At 38.4% G+C, this 17,763-nt stretch overlaps 1 protein-coding gene across 6 annotated transcripts in view; it reads left to right on the plus strand.

Annotated features, from left to right (window-relative positions):
- The window catches only part of Herc1 (HECT and RLD domain containing E3 ubiquitin protein ligase family member 1), a 166,290-nt gene that overhangs the window by 16,984 nt on the left and 131,543 nt on the right, over window positions 1-17,763 (plus strand). For all 6 annotated transcript variants that reach the window (XM_031346075.1, XM_031346069.1, XM_031346071.1 and 3 more), the window contains exons 2-3: window positions 6,142-7,097; window positions 11,183-11,278. In XM_031346075.1, the coding sequence (XP_031201935.1) occupies window positions 6,168-7,097; window positions 11,183-11,278 (1,026 nt within the window). In that variant the 5' untranslated portion in view covers window positions 6,142-6,167. The remainder of the gene's footprint in view (window positions 1-6,141; window positions 7,098-11,182; window positions 11,279-17,763) is intronic.

Here is a 17,763-nt window from a genome sequence, read left to right on the forward strand (position 1 = left end):
CCCCTATATTTCGAGTACCTTTTGTTGAAAAAGAAATGAATCTGCCTTAGTATGTCAGTTAAAAAACAACTGGTTATATATTTACCTGAGTCTCCTTATGTATTCTCAGTTAAGTTCTGTTTACTTATCTTGATGCCAGTATCGCAAATCTTGATTATATTAGCTTTAACACTCTTAATTCAATAAATTTGATTTCTAGTTTTTTTTGTGTGTGTATGTGTGTGTGTGTGTGTCTGTATGCGTGTCTGTGTGTTAGGGGGTACGTTCATACAACTCTGTGTGTATATGCTTGTGTGAAGGTCAGAGGTCTTCCTTGATGGCTCTCTACTTTGCTTTTGGACTGACTGAAGCTCACTGATTAGCTGGACAGTAAGCCTCTTTCTATCTCTGACTTCCCAGTGCTCAGGTTACAGAGGTATGCCATGGTTTTCTATTTTTATTTGGGTGTTGGTCCTCTGAATTCAGGTCCTCATGTGTGTGCAGCAAGCACTGTATTGAGCTGTCTCCCCAGCACCCCTTCCCAACTTTGTTCTGTGCCCCTTTTCCATTTCCTACCCTTTCTTCCTCTTTCCGCCCCTTCTTTTTTCATTTCTCTTCTTTCTTCCCCTCTCTTTCATTTTGTCCTCTTCTTTTTCTTGGCCTATACTCCTGAGCTCAAAGATCCTCTTGTCTTGGCCTCTCAAGCCTTTGCATATCTGTCTTGCAACATTCAGAATAGGATTGGGAAGTCTTTGGTTGTCTGATATGTTCTTTTTCAGCCCTGAAATCTTTTAATAATTTTGAGTATGTGGCTAGGAAGAACATATTTTAAACCTTAACAATAGACCTTTTAGAATGAGCTGAATTGACATTTGATTCTTTGAAACATTTTTAGGTTTTTAATTAAAAAATTTAGAGTGATATTAAATCTGTTAAACTATCTCTGATATGATGTTCAGAAGCAGTGTGACTTACTGCTTGAAAGGTCAGATGTCAAGTTGCTGTCTTTTAATTCTTACTCAGCTGTAGTAAGACTGCACTGTGACCTTGTCAAACTGTTTGGCCTTTCTCTGCTTCTATTTCCTTTGCTGGCAAGTAGGGGTAATCTGAGCACCTGCTTCCTAGAATTGTCTTCACCATCTAGTAATAGTTCCTGCCCTGTAGAAAGTGTTCAATAAATGTTAATAGTTGTCATTTCTTTGTTTATCTGGAGAGTGTGTAAAAGCTTCAGAATTTGGTAAATTCACTTGGAGAAACCATTTTAAGGACTTGCTTGTAGGAACCCTCTGCACAAGTCTATTAGCCTTTTTCTTTTCTTTCTTTCTTTTTTTTTTTTTTTGGTTTCAGGAAAATATTGATAGTTTTATTGGTGGATTTGATAATTTTGAATTTGTGCATTGTATCAGGAAGAAAAAAGACAAATGCACTTTTAGTAGGATAAATCATCATAGATTCAAAAACAAAATAACAGCAATTTGTCAGAATTTAGCTGTTTCATCAGGATTGTGAATTAGTGGTTCTAGAATAGAATTAGTTTGATTCTCTTTTGTCTGTAGTTGTCTATAGTCCTTTATGTGCTGAATAAGCACATTGGCTTTTTGCTTTGTTGACTAGTTCTTACTGATGTAGTAAAACAATTTGTAGCAAATACAGTGAGTCATTTCCCTGTTTGTACATTTCCTTTTAAATAGTGGTAATCACAAACATTGTTGCTTTTGTGCAATTAAACATTAATACCTTTATCAAAAGACAAAATGAGAAGAAATTGAGTTACAGATTTAATTTGCTTTTGTATATGATTCCTGAATCAGGCAACACCTCATTCTGTAACTAGAATGAGTGTTCCAGTGAACTGAGCAGAGTAGATCAGCTTTATGGACAGAAAAGAGCTGAAGCAAGCAGAAATAAGGCACAAATTAGATTGGTCCTTTAAATCTGCTTTTCCTGTGTAGGATACAGCAAAGGGTTTCGGTCATTTGCCAAGACCGGCTCTTTGGGGATGTGGCTCTTTGTCTCCCTGCTCTTTAGGCAGATGAGATAATGACTTAGTGATAGCTTGTTGATGGGTACTCTTATATGGTTTGGTCTGTAATACTTTATGCAGGTGCTCAGTCCAAGTCTGCCTCTTCTACAGTTTTGCTTAACATTTTTTCTGAGTAAAAGTATCCAAACAAATCAGCAGGCACCTAGGTTTGGAGCACAGTGAACTGCACTGCAGCACATGTTGGAAGTAAAGCTGTAGAACTTTGGAAATTGGCTCTCTTCCTGAGCTTGGAGAAGTGAATAGCTTTTTTTTTTTTTTCTTTAAAGATTTATTTATTTATTTTATGTGTATGAGTACATTGTAGCTGTACAGATGGCCGTGAGCCATCATGTGGCTGCTGGGACTTGAACTCGGGACCTCTGCTCTCTCCTTTCCCGCTCTCTCTGGCTCAATACACTGTAGCTGTCTTTAGACACACCAGAAGATGGTGTCAGATCCCATTACAGATGGTTGTGAGCCACCATGTGGTTGCTGGGATCCGAACTCAGGACCTTCGGAAGAGTAGTCAGTGCTCTTACCCTCTGAGCCATCTCGCCAGCCCTGTGAACGTGAATAGCTTTGTTAAATGTCTACTTAGTAGCAGTCCTCCTTTCACTCCCCAAAGGTCTGGTCTGGAGGTAGTCATGGAAGCGCTAATCCTTTACTCACTTGTTTGGTTTCTTTCTGTTTCCTTCAGAATGGAGCTCATTAGTAGTCCCAGTCACTTGAGCATACATTCAGATATGTTAGAATGGAGCTTGCTTGTGAATATAAAAAAAGTATCCCCCATCACTTAGGACATTTCTAGGTCATAGAAACTATCGGGATCAGGGATAAAAAAGTATATAATTGCAAACTGTGGAAGGTATTATGGATTTAAAGCAGTGGTTGCTGCGTATTTTAAAAGGTGGACTTGCTCTCATGTGGGTATAGTTAAGATAGGTTTCCCTGAGGAAGCGATAATTAATATATGATTAAGTTGACTTACTGAGTCCTGAGTAATAAGTTCCTGGTGTTGAGCTGTTTAAATTGAGATCTTGCACCAGATATTGACTGGGTGAAAGCAGGTTCTTAAGTAGAAGGAAATGAAATACAAAGGGACTCTTTCTAGGAATCAGAATATCTCAGGTGTAGCTGTGGAAGGGTGAGCCAGGGGGAAGAGATCAGTTCTTGGCTGCTTTCACCACAGAATTTTGTTTTCTATAGTAAATTGTCAAAAAACTTCTAGTTTTTTAATTCTTCATGAAACAAACAGAATTTGTTAGTAAACACAGGCATTAAGGGAGGGAGAGAGAGATGCCAAAGAAAGGGTAGCATATAGCTAAGATATGGGTGCAGGCTTCTTGAGAGAGTCCAGATTCTAAGTTTTTAAAAGAAATTTTTTTTTTTGTTTTTGTTTTTTCGAGACAGGGTTTCTTTGTGTAGCCCTGGCTGTCCTGGAACTCACTCTGTAGACCAGGCTGGCCTTGAACTCAGAAATCCGCCTGCCCCTGCCTCCTGAGTGCTGGGATTAAAGGCACGTGCTACTACTGCCTGGCTTCTAAAAATTCTTATTCCATGTCACATAGATTTTATCAGCCAAATCATTCAGGTACCCTTTGCTTTGCTTTGCTTTGCTTTGCTTTGCTTTCCTTCCCTTCCCCCTTCCCCCTTTTCTTTCCTCTTTCCTTTCCCCCCTTTTCCCCTTTCCTTCTCCTTTCTCCTTTCCCCCTTCCTTTCCTTTCCTTTCCTTTCCTTTCCTTTCCTTTCCTTTCCTTTCCTTTCCTTTCCTTTCCTTTCCTTTCCTTTCCTTTCCTTTCCTTTCCTCCTCCTCCTTCTCCTGCTCCTCCTCCTCCTCCTCTTCCTCTTCCTCCTCTTCCTCCTCTTCCTCCTCCTCCTCTTCTTCTCCCCCCCCCTTTTTTTTTTTAATGAGACAGGGTTTTTTCTGTGTAGGAACTCACTCTGTAGACTAGGCTACCCTCAAACTCATAGAGATCCATCTGCCTCTGCCTCCCAAGTGCCAGGACTATAGGTATGCACCATCTCTACCTGGCTCAGATAACCTTTTTTGAGACAAGTTCCTCCTATCTAGTTAGACTCATCCTGAAGGTCGTATGTAGTCCAAGGTGGCGTCAAACGTATGGTTCTCCTGCTTCTGTCTCCGGAGTGCTGGGATTACAGGTCCATATCACTATGCCCAGCTATTTGTAACTCCTTCCTTAACGTTGCATTTGGAATTTAACCTCCCTCCAAAAGTCTGGTGGCAAAATATTTTATTTATACTTTAATGAAGTAAGAAATAGTACCTAACTACTAAATGATAGGATAGTAATAACCCTATCATGTACTTTTTTGGTTACCCAAATGCTTTTAATTGAAGAAAGTAATTGCAATTAATTAGTAATTTAGCAAACATTGTGGTGATAATTTAGGTTGCATGCTAGGGAGTTAATTGAGTGAAACGGGGCTTTAATGTTGAGGTCTGTGTTACCTATTAGGTGATTTAAAAATCCTCCATAATTATAGTTCAAAGTATATTTTGGAACATTTTGTTAGAAAATTAGCTCTAATTCTGAAAGGCCCTATAAGATTTTTTTAAGTAAAAATTGAAGAAAGAATAGAAAGGATTTTATTAAGTTAAGATATTAGAAGCAGTTTTCTCAAGGTCTTTTTGAAAGGACCATTACTAAAAACTTTCAGATATGAAAAGAGTAAGTGAGGCAGGGAGGAAGACAAGTGGGGGGATCTTTGATTTCTGATTGTAAGAAGCTAGTTGTTGAACCTCAGATTGGCCGATTGAGGCTTTGAACATGTAAACTCCAGTTTGTGTTTGTACCGAGTTGGAGAATGAGTTGGAGGTGAGGAGAACCTGTCTAGGAGTTTAATATGTAAGCTACATTAGGCAGTAAAGAGGGATCCTTACCTTAAAGGAAGAGTTCTAGGGAGAGGAATCAGGCAGGAACTGGTATACTCAGAGAAGTGCTTTGGTAGAGTGGGGGCATTTATATTTTGACAGGTTCTAACACTTGATCCTTCTTCATATAGACTATTTAAAATTCATTTTTTTTTCAAGGGAAAGATAGGCTTCTGAACTTGGAGATATATTAAAATCTTCTTATCTTTTTTCCTTTTTTCTTTTCTTTTGAGACAGGGTCTTACTTGTAGCCCTGGCTGGTCTGAACTTGCTATGTAGACCAGACTGTGCCCAAAGTCATAGGTAAATTCACTTGTTTCTGCCTCCTAAGTGCTGGGAGTAAAGGATCCTCTACTATACCCCACAGTTTGTACTTAACGTTTTGAAATTGCTTTTCATTTTCTTGAAACAAATTTAAGAATGATGAGAGGTATAGAATATTAGAAAACTCTTCTTGTGGGCTGGTGAGAGATGGTTCAGTGGGTAAGAGCACCGACTATTTTTCCAAAGGTCCTGCGTTCAAATCCCAGCAACCACATGTGGTTCACAACAACCTATAATGAGATTTGACGCCTTCTTCTGGTGTATCTAAAGACAGCTATAGTGTACTTATTTAAAATATTAAATAAATCTTTGGGCTTGAGCAAGTGGGATCTACCGGCGCAAGCGCAGTTGACTGGAGTGAGCAGAGGTCCTAAAGTCAATTCCCAACAACCAGTTGAAGGCACACAACTATCTCTATAGCTACAGCATGTACTCATATACATTAAATAAATAAATAAAAAACCCTCTTCTTGTGTTTCTTCTTGTTTTTTTTTTTTTAATCATCATTTAACAAGTGTCAGATTTTGTTGTTTTTGTACACCCCTTTTTTCTTCTAGACTTGGGATCAAGCATGGGGCTTTACGTTATAGTAGATAACTACTCTGCCATTGAACATACCCCTTAGTCTGTTTTAAAATGAAAGAATGAAGTACCATTTTCTAAACTAACTTTTTAAAATTTTGCAAGTTTTAGTTCCATAGATCTTTACACATTTCTGTCTTATTTAATGTCTTATATAACCATGATACATTTATCAAAACTAAAATATAACCATTGCATATACTATGAGCTAAACCTTAGGCTTCTTTTACATTTTACTAATTTTGAAATTACTGAATATAATATTAGATGGAAGTTCAGAAACATTTTAGGAGTCACCTGTTCTAGTATTTGCACTGTCTTTTTTTTTCTTTCTCTGTAGAACTAATGGCTGAAGAGTAAATCAACATGGCGACTATGGTTCCACCAGTGAAACTGAAATGGCTTGAACACCTGAATAGCTCCTGGATCACAGAGGACAGCGAATCTATTGCTACAAGAGAGGGAGTTACCGTTTTGTATTCTAAACTGGTCAGCAATAAGGAAGTAGTACCTTTGCCTCAACAGGTTTTATGCCTCAAAGGACCACAGTTACCTGATTTTGAACGTGAGTCTCTTTCAAGTGATGAGCAGGACCATTATTTGGATGCCCTTCTTAGTAGCCAGCTAGCACTAGCAAAGATGGTATGCTCAGATTCTCCATTTGCTGGGGCGCTACGAAAACGACTGCTTGTACTCCAGCGTGTCTTTTATGCACTTTCTAATAAGTACCATGACAAAGGCAAAGTGAAACAGCAGCAGCATTCTCCGGAGAGCAGCTCTGGTTCAGCAGATGTCCATTCTGTCAGTGAACGCCCCCGGTCAAGCACTGATGCTCTTATAGAAATGGGTGTCCGAACTGGTCTAAGTTTGTTATTTGCACTTCTGAGACAGAGTTGGATGATGCCTGTGTCGGGACCTGGTCTCAGTCTCTGCAACGACGTTATTCATACTGCAATTGAAGTTGTGAGCTCTTTGCCTCCATTGTCTTTAGCAAACGAAAGCAAGATTCCTCCTATGGGCTTGGACTGCTTATCACAAGTCACAACATTTCTCAAAGGAGTAACTATTCCCAATTCTGGGGCAGACACTTTAGGTCGTCGATTAGCTTCTGAGTTGCTGCTTGGTTTAGCAGCTCAGAGAGGCTCTTTGAGATACCTTCTTGAATGGATAGAAATGGCTTTGGGGGCTTCAGCAGTTGTATATACTATGGAGAAAAACAAACTGCTCTCAAGCCAGGAAGGAATGATCAGCTTTGACTGCTTTATGGCTATATTAATGCAGATGAGGCGTTCTTTGGTATGTATCATGTACCCCTAGCATCAACTTTGAAAAATTGCTAGCTAGTCAACCCTGCTTTTAATAATTTTATGGCTCTTGTAAGACATTTGGGAGTTCTTTTGGTTTGTTAAGTTGGTTAAATATTTTTTGTGCTCTGTGGGGGGAAACTTACACATATTGTTCTATAAGGATAGGACAGTTATTACAGTGAAGTTCCCTAGATCAGAAGCTGAGTTTATAGTTTGTGTTAGTTTATTTTAGTGGATTTAGAGAATTATCCTAACTTTACATTCATGTGTAAAATGAGAGGCCTTGGCTAGTGAGTATAAACTTGCTATGTAGCTGTGACTGGCCTTGAATTCTCGATCCTTCTGCTTCTACCTCCCAAGTGCTGCAATTACAAGTGTGCACCACCATAGCAGGCCTTTTTCTAGTTTTCAAAAATTATGTACTGTGTTTCAAGTATTATTTTAGGACGTGAGGATGCAGCCCTAGAAATACAGTTTCTGCTCTTACTAAGTTCACATCTTGCTAGGATGATCAGGAAAGAAATTCATAAATTTAGGGAACTAGAGAAATGGCTCAGCAGTTAAGAACTTGTTTCTCTTGGAGAGAATCCAGGTTCAGGTTCCAGCACCCACATGGAGGGTTACAACCATCTGTAACTTCAGTTCCATGAGATCCAACACCCTCTTCTTGTCTCTGTGGTCATTGCATACACATGGTGCTCAGATGTACATGTAGGCAAAATACCTGTACACATAGAAATAAGTAAAAAAAAAAATCATAATTTCAGGTAAGACATTTTAAGAGCAAAGAAGAGAATAATAGTTTGAGAGTTAAAGGTGTGCTGTTTTAGTTAATGTGGTCAGGTTGGAACCCCCCCCCCCTTTTTTTTTTTTTTGGTTTTTCGAGACAGGGTTTCTCTGTGTAGCCTTGGCTGTCCTGGTACTCACTCTGTAGACCAGGCTGACCTTGAACTCAGAAATCCGCCTGCCTCTGCCTCCCAAGTGCTGGGATTAAAGTCGTGCACCATCACCACTTGGGCGGTTGGAACTCTTGAGTTGTGACATTTGAACAGAGACCTGAATAAACAGAAGTAGTGAGTTAAGCAGAAGTCTGTAAAGAGTTTGTTGTAAGTAGAAGTGAATCCTTTAACCATCATAACCTTGAATATTATATTAAGGAGTAAACATATATATATGACAAATTTTAAGAAATTGCAAGACTGAACTAGTCTTATTAAACTTTGAAATCCAAGAATAAAAATTTGAATTTTAAAATATTAAGGCTCAAATACTTATAAACTGACTTAGGTATAAGTTCAGTTAAGTTAAATTGATCAGGTTTTTGTTGTTTTTGCTTTGTGTGTGTGTGTATGTGTGTGTGTGTGAGTGTGTGTGTGTGTGTGAGAGAGAGAGAGAGAGAGAAAGTGAGAGAGAGAGTGTGTGTGTGTGTGTGTGTGTGTGTGTGTGTGTGTGAGAGAGAGAGAGAGAGAGAGAGAGAGAGAGAGAGAGAGAGAGAGAGAGAGAGAGAGAGAGAGAGAGAGAGAGAGAATGTGTTTTAAATGGTCTCACTGTATTCCTGGCTGCCCTGGAATTCCCTGTATTGGCCAGGCTGGCCTTGAATTCACAGAGATCCACTTGCCTCTTCCTCTGAGATTAAAGGTGTGTGCCAGTGTGTGAGTATGTGTGTGTGTGTAAAGGTGGGAGAAGGGGGGATAGTGTGAGTTCATGTACCTTTTATTGCCCAATATAACCTAGCAAATGTATTTTAATCACAAAAATGCCGCTTGTTATATTTACATATTTCAAACCTTCCCTCCATCACCAAATGAAATGCAAAGCTTTTGATTAATAAAAGTATTTCATTAAAAACACTCACTTTCAAAGCAGAAGCTTTAAATTTTTATCTGGTATTTATTTTGTATTTGTGAACTGAACTGTAAATGTTTGGTCATTTTATTCCCTCCCTCCCTTCTCTGTTTGTTCATTCTGTCTGTCTTTTCTTTTCCTTCCTTCCTTCCTTTCTCTCTCTCTCTCTCTCTCTCTCTCTCTCTCTCTCTCTCTCTCTCTCTCTCTCTTTCTCTCTTTCTTTCTTTGTGTGTGTTTTTCTCCATGTATCCCTAGCTATCTTGGAACTGGCTCTGTACACCAGGCTGGCTTTGAACTCACAGAGATTTTCCTACCTCTGCCTCCTGAGTGCTTGGATTAAAGGTGTGTGCCACATTATGTGTTTACTATGAATATTTTCTTCTAGAACAAAATTACTAAATGGCTTCTTCACCTTTCCTTTAGAAGGAAAGAAGTACCCCAGGACTTGACTGATTTCCGTAATATCTGTTTGTTATAAAGAAATGCATGTCAGATACAGCAAGTTCAAGAAGGAAGCTGGTGTGTGTGTGTGTGTGTGTGTGTGTGTGTGTGTGAGAGAGAGAGAGAGAGAGAGAGAGAGAGAGAGAGAGAGAGAGAGAGAGAGAGAGAGAGAGAGAGAGAGAGAGAGAGAGAGAGAGCGCGAGAGAGAGAGGGAGGGAGGATGAGAATGTCTTGAGATTGCATAACATGGGTTCCTAACTTGTAAATTTCTAGTAGGGAAGGGGGAAGTTTTATACCACATGATTTAGTCTGGCTTAGTATGTAAGCCAAGGAGTCAGATACTGTGTGGGACCATAATGTTTTCTTGTATATTTAGGTTTGTATGTGTAGAGGGGATTAATCTTGCTTAAAGCTGCAAATGGGAGGCATAGAACTACCAGGCACCTGGAAAGAGGCTGCAGGAGAACTTGGCTGTTATGGGGAAGAGAGAAGCAGCTAGAGGATCAATAATCTAGTAACACTGTTGCCTTTTATTGCCTCGACCTTCCACCTCCCACCCTGTGCTTAGGAGTACCCCAGGATCTAATGTGCTAGGCAAGCACTCTACACCCACTTCTTTCTATCTTACAACATTTTAGCATCTTCTAGTATAAGCTTGCTTATATAGTCACAAATTGACTTGATATTTAAGTTGACTCTATAAGCTCAAGAAATCCTTATTATATATATTTATATATATGACTTTGTATGTAATGTGTTTTACTCTTTAAATAATATTCTATACCCTGCCTTTTCAGCTTCTTTGATTCACTGCTCCTCACTAGGAGAAGGTAAACTAATTTTAGTGCCTGTTTTCTATCAGGTGCTTTGCATATTTTTTTCAATTATCATGTGAAGTAATTTCATAATTTCATAATGTGTGAGGTAAGACATTATTTACCTTGATCTTAAAAGTGTGAAGCAACTGTGTTAGTCTATTGAATATCATAATATAACATAGACTCCTGGGTCCATACTATGTGAAGTAATTCTTATAACCTTGAGTTAACTTTAAAATCCATATTTTTCTTTTTTTTTTAAAGATTTATTTATTTTTATTATTATACATAAGTACACTGTAGCTGTCTTCAGACACACCAGAAGAGGGCATCAGATCTCATACAGGGGGTTGCGAGCCACCATGTGGTTGCTGGGATTTGAACTCAGGACCTTCTGAAGAGCAGTCAGTGCTCTTACCCACTGAGCCATCTTGAGCCATCTTGAAATCCATATTTTTCTGATTGCATTATATATAGTTTACTTGCTTCTGTTAAATTGGTTAACCTTTTCCACAAATGACTACTTTATAGTAGCTATAAAATGTAACAGAATGATTTTTATTGCTTGTTTTCTAGTTTCTATTTGTCCTGTCATTTCTGGACATATACCAGGTGTCCCTAGTCAGAAATCGCCCTTCTTCCACCCAAGGACATATCCTTGTCCTGTGCTTATTAGTGATCAAAGATAACTGAAAAGTAGACTGCTGTCTTCAAGTTCTGTGTTTGCCCCGAAGAAGAACCTTATATTTTATTTAGTATGGCTTTCTCACTGTTTAATGAAGCAGTTATAAAGCGATTGGTGCTTAATTGGTCATTTGACTTAATAGATTTAACACTTTTAGTTGGTTTCATGTCCTAATAATAGGATTTGGTAGTACACCTAATCTTATAAACAGTTTTTAAGGTAGATTTTTTTTAACTTATATGTCTGTTTCCTTTCCATATTGTACCCCACAATATTTAATTACAGGGTTCATCTGCTGATCGGAGTCAGTGGAGAGAACCAACTAGAACATCTGAAGGCTTATGTTCACTCTATGAGGCAGCATTATGTCTTTTTGAAGAGGTATGTAATCTTCATAGCTTTGCATTAAAAATGACTGTGTTGTAAAATGTTACAGCATATATTTATCTCTAGAAAGTCTCTAAAAGAAAATGGTACCAGTGGTTGTCTCTGGAGATCAGAACTCAGTGTTTAGTTGCTAGGGCTTGGAAAGAGATACTTTTCAGTGTATCTCCTTTCAGTTATTTTAACTTTTGGATCATGTATTGGTAACTTCTGTTGAAAAATGTTATTGAGTAAAACAGATTCAGAAAGAATTATAAATAACTGTATACATTAACAAATTGCTGTAAAATAAATATTCTTCTAATCATTACCCAGGCTTTAAAAAAAAAAAAAGATTGCCATCAAATCTGACAACTTGATTATAATTGCTAAGAACCACATGGTGGAAGGAAAGAACGGACTTCCTCAAGTACACACACACACACAAAAAGTAAATAGAATTTGCCATCTACTGCAGAAGGCCTTACACATTCTGGTCATTACCTTTTCTCTACTCCACAACAGAACCACTGTCTTGGTTTTTAAATTAATTTCATTGCCATTTTTAGTTGTGTTACCCACATATGTATGCCTGGACTCTAGTTCAATTTTTTTTCCCATTTAAAAATTTTTTAAAATCCTTTTTTAAAAAATTGGTTATTGTATTTATTTATATTTCAAATGCTATCCCCCTTCTCAGTTTCCCCTCCCCCCTCGCTTCTATAAGGGTGCTCCCCCACCCACTCATGCCTCAGCATCCTAGCATTCCCCTATGCTGGGTCTTTGAGCCTCCACAGGACCAAGGGACTCCCCTCCCATTAGTGCCAGATAAGGCAATCCACTGTTACATGTGCAGCTGGAGCCATGGGTCCCTCCATGTGTACTCTTTGGTTGGTGGTTTAATCTCTGGGAGCTCTGGGGGAGTCTGGTTGGTTGAAACTGCCTGCAGTTTCACGAACTAGGTTCTCTCAGAGGAGGGAACAAGGACCTGAAAGAGAATTCGAAATGTGAGAGAAATAACGAATACCAAGTTGAAATATTCCAAGCAAGGTATCTCACTTTATCAGGCAGTAGGCATTTTTGCATGTCAGTAGGTGAGCTTCCAGGCAGCTTCTTCAAAGGAAGAACTGACAGTCTGTAGAGAGCTTTTGTTTAAATCCCCAGGTGGGATAGCTGCTTCCAGAAGGAGACTGTCAGAGTGTCCACTGGCTGAGCTGAAGGGGGAGGTAACAGTTGGTTGATATTGTTGTTCTTCCTATGGGGTTGTAAACCTCTTCAGCTCCTTCAGTCCTTTTCCCAACTCCTCCATTGGGGGTCCCCAAACTCAGTCTGATAGTTGGCTTTGTGCATCCATATCTGTATTGGTCAGGCTCCTGTCAGCAAGCACTTCTTGGCATCAGCAATAGTGTCTGGGTTTGGTGTCTGCATATGGGATGGATCCCCAGGTGGGGCAGTCTTTGGATGGCCTTTCAGTCTCTGCTCCACTTTTTGTCCCTACATTTCCTTTTGACAGGAACAATTCTGGATTAATATTTTTGAGATGGGTGGGTGGCCCCATCCCTCAACCAGGGGCCGAGCCTATCTCTACAGATTCTTTCTCCCCTTTGTTGGGTATTTTGGCTAATGTCATCCCTTCTTGGTTCCTGGGAACCTCTTGGGTCCCTGGCATCTGGACTTTCTAGTGGCTACCCCCAGCTCCCCCTCCCCCACTGCTACACACTTCTGTTCAAATTCCTGATCCTCTGTACTTCTCCTGTCTCCTTCCACACCTGACCCTGCCTCCCCCTTTATCCTCCCTTCTCCTCTCCCTCCCATATCCCTCTTTCCCTCTACCTCCCATGATTATTTTCTTTCCCCTTCTGAGTAGGAGTGAAGCATCCACACTTTGGTCTTCCTTCTTCTTGGATTTCATATGGTCTGTGAGTTGTATCCTGGGTATTCCGAGCCTTTTTTTTGCAAGTGGGGGGGCTAATATCCACTTATCAGTGAGTACATACTCTGTGTGTTCTTTTGTGACTGGGTTACCTCACTCTGGGTGATATTTTCTAGTTCTATCCATTTGCCTGCAAATTTCATGAAGTCATTGTTTTTAATAGCTAAGTAGTACTCCATTGTGTAAATGTCCCACATTTTCTGTATCCATTCTTCTGTTGAGGGACATCTAAGTTGTTTCTAGCTTCTGATTATTATAAACAAGGCTGCTATGAACATAGTAGAGATTCCAGAGAACCAAATAACCCAATTAAAAAGTGGGGTACAGAGCTAAACAAAGAATTTTCAACCTAGGAATCTTGAATGGCTGAGAAACACTTTAAAGAAATGTTCAGCATCCTTAGTCATCAGAGAAATGCAAATCAAAAAGACCCTGAGATTCTACCTCACACCAGTCAGAATGGCTAAGATCAAAAACTCAAGTGACAGCACATGCTGGCTAGGATGTGGAGAAAGAGGAACACTCCTCCATTGCTGGTGGGATTGCAAGCTGGTACAACCACTCTGGAAATCAGTCTGGTGGTTCCTCAGAAAATTGGCGGACCCAGCTATACCACTCCTGGGCATATACCCAAAAGATGCTCTAACATAACAAAATCTCTTCATCTATGTGTTCATATTCCCTTCTTTGGGTTGGTGGTAGATATATGATATTCTGATTCTGTTATTTTTCCTCTATTTATTAGTTGGAATAATTTTTTTGTTGTTGTTTTGTTTTGTTTTTTTCAAGACAGGGTTTCTCTGTATAGCCCTGGCTGTCCTGGAACTCGCTCTGTAGACCAGGCTGGCCTTGAACTCAGAAATCCACCTGCCTCTGCCTCCCAAGTGCTGGGATTAAAGGCGTGCGCCACCACTGCCCAGCGGAATAATTCTTTTATCAACTGATTATTTTGCTAGTTTATATAGGAAAAGTAGAATAAATGCTTGATTCTCCCTGTTCACTTTTTTTTTTGGAGATGGGATGGAAGGGTTTTCTAGCCAGAGTTTTTCTGTGTAACAGCTCTGGATGTCCTGGAATTCACTTTGTAGAACAAGATGCCTGGAATTCAGAGATCCACCTGCTTCTACCTCCAAGCACTGGGATTAAAGGCATGTGCCATGCCAGGCTCCCCATATACTGTTCATTGACTAGTTTTTAGCTGAATGAGTAACTGCTTTAATCATCCTCCAGATTTTACCAGTTAACTGGTAAAACTGCTTATTCACTACTAATTTGATCTTTCTAGGCATTTTGTAGTGGACATAGCTACGAAGAATGTGTGGGTGCATGTGTATGTATGGGAGATGGTGATCGACACATTGATTTAAAGTCAAAATGCTTTCTGAGTACTGCTTCCCTAACTTCTCCTACAGTATATTTATGTCTTTTTTTTTTCTTCAAATGGAGTCTGCTGATTCTCAAGAATATAGTGATCACAGAAGGAGAATTTTTTTTTGTTTTGTTTTAACCACATTATACATATCACACACATTTCTGTGAACATACACAGAGCAAGTTTAAAATAACAACAGCTGCTATGTGGTTACAAAAACCAGTTTTTAAAATTTAACCCAAGTCTCTGCCTTTTGACCCTCATTTACTATTAGTTTCACAAGCCTCTGTTCTTTTTGACTTTGAAGTCTATTGTCTAGATTCTCAATGACAGCATGGAAGAATAAGAAGATTCTCCTCTTGAGTTCTTGCATGCTGATAACTACTAAGCTTTTTATTCTTTAAAACTGCTTTTGATCAAATCATCGATTCGAATCACTATCTTTTCTTGTGAATCTTAAATCTGCTACTCTATTGTCTTTTGGCATAAACATTGCTAAAGTCTGAAGATCACTTTTTAAAGTACAAGTCATGTGCTCATTTTGATGAGAAGCAGTTGAAAGCGTTTTTCCCTCTAAAGATCAGTAGTTTTACTAGAATACGTTGTGATGTCCCTTTTTTTCTGGGATAATAATCTTAGATATGTGAGATTTAATATATGGTTTCAGATGTCTTTTTATTTCAGAAAAATATTCCTAAATTATAGATTTTCATACTATCTTTATTCCCTCCTTCCTTCCTTCCCTCTCTCTTTGTCCCTTCCTCCCTCTCTCCCTCCCTTCCTTCCTTTCTTTTTTCTTTTTTTTTTTTTTTTGAGTCAGGGTTTCTTTGTATGGTTTTGGCTGTCCTAGAACTAGCTCTGTAGACCAGGCTGGCCTGGAACTCAGAGAAATCTACCTGCCTCTGCCTCCTCAGTGCCGGGATCAGAGGCATGTACTGCCACTGCCTAATGTATTTGGTTCTTTTTTGGGGAGGAACTCTTATTTCTATGTTAGTTTTTTGCCTTGCATTGTAATCTTTTATTTAAATTAAAAATATTTTTCATTTCTGCAATGTCTTTAATTTTTTTGTTACTTATAGGGCATTGTTTGTTAACTTTAAAAAGACTTATTTTATTTACTTATGTCTGTATTTGTTGTGTGAACACATGCCATGTATGTGGTACCTTAGAGACCCGAGGAGGGCACCCGATTCCCTGGAGCTGCAGTTACAGGTGGTCCAGTGTGGGTACTGGAAACCAAACTTTGGTCCTCTACAAGCTCAGAAAGTACTCTTTAACTACCAGGCATTTCTCTAGCTCCATACTATTTTTATTTACTCTTGTATTTCTTCTACTTTGGTCTTCATTTAAACATTTCTTGTTTAAAATTTCTACTTTATTCCTTTAAAAATTTTAAAAACATTTTAATTAATTCTTTGAGAGTATCACAGTGTATTTTGATATTTCCCTCCTTTCCAGCTCCTTTTAGATCTGCCTTCTTCATCCTCACTTCCCTGATCAACTCATTTTGAATTTTCTCTTTATTTTAGTCTACAAAGTCCAGTTTATGTTGTCCAACTACTGTTGGAAGTGGGGCTTGCTTTAGAGTTTGATTAACCTATTTACTAGTTGACACCATTAAAGGAAACTGACTCCCTCTCCCACTAATTAACAAATGCCCATTAGGTCCTCAGCTAGAGGTGGAATTTCATGTCTACCTGTTCCCCTCCATGCTGGGATTTTTGTCTAGTTTGTGTTGGGTAGGTCTTATACATGCTGTCATAATCCCTGTGAGTTCATATGTGCAACTGCCCTGTCTTGAAGTTATCTAGGACCTCTGGTCCTTACATTCTTCCTGCCTCTTCTGCAGTGAGAAAACTTAAACCTTTGCTGGAGAGGCTTGATATGTTAGCTCCATTTAGAGCTAGCATTTCTCATTCAGGTTTGTGCTTTTCTTTCACATATTGTTTGCTTTTCTTAATCTTTTTTTGTCTTGAATAGATCACAAATTACCTTGAGAGTGCATTTTTCTGTCACATATTTCATTATAGGGATGGTATTCTTCCTCTCCTCCTTTATCCCACCTTTGTTCTCCCCCCTGCTGCCCCCTGTTTCTTCCTCTCCCCTCCTTCTCTTCTCTATGTTCTCTCCTCTCTTCTCCCACTCTTCTCACCCTGTGTTTCTTTTCTTTTCTTTTTTTTCTCCTCTTTTTTCATGGTCTATTGCTCAGGCTGACTTTAACCTCACTATCCTTCTGCCTCTGGGTCTTAAGTGTTGGAAGTAGTCAGGCATCATTATGACCAAGTATTCAAGTTCATCAGTATTTCTTATTAACTATTCTGTGAAATTAGTTTTTCTGAAACTTTAGAATGGATTTGGGTTTCAAGGTAGCATGTTGTGTGGTTCTTTTTTTTTTTTTCTTTAGGTTTCTTTTCTACTTTTTTTTTTTAAGTTTTATTGCAATATGATGAGAAAAGTTACATGATTTCAATTTATCTGAATTTGTTAACATTTAAAAACATTTTAAGTAAATAGAATTAAATCACATTCTTGTTTTCCTTTTGTACCCCAACTCCTCTCAGAAACCCTCCTTTCAATACCTACAATATCTTTTTTTATCATATTCTTTAAAATATATAAAATATTATAACAATAAAAGTGAGCATTATACAAGTTGTTTGATATAAAACAATCAATTTAACAGTCTTATGTAGATGCTTGTCTACGGCAATACTGAAAATACAAATGTTTTTCTCAATATGAATTTTAAATAACTCCAAACATTAACTGTGTATTTTAAAATAATATATCACTACTAATATTTTCTTAAATGAACATAAATGTATAAAGTATTTTTGTTTTTTTTTTGCATTTAGTAGAGCTTAAGATCTTGGCTCTTACTGTGGTAACTTGATATAAGAGTTACAAATGTCAAGCAAAGCATTCAATCTCACACTTTGTTGTTCACTTACAAGCCCTCCCCCAATTTAATTGTCTACATTACTTTTGGGTATGTAAATACTTTTAAAATATGTAAGCTGTTTTGAAAACCATAGTATACTATAAAAACATGAAATAAACAATACTACTAATAGGCTGAGATAGGAGAAGCAAGATCTCAAGACCATTATGTTGTACGTAGCAAGACACAGTCATGAACAAACAAGCTGAAAGTGTATATGGATTATATAATATTGGACCTATTTCTCCAATTACCAA

This window comes from Mastomys coucha, unplaced genomic scaffold (assembly GCF_008632895.1).
Source record: "Mastomys coucha isolate ucsf_1 unplaced genomic scaffold, UCSF_Mcou_1 pScaffold23, whole genome shotgun sequence".
NCBI classification, from domain to species: domain Eukaryota; kingdom Metazoa; phylum Chordata; class Mammalia; order Rodentia; family Muridae; genus Mastomys; species Mastomys coucha.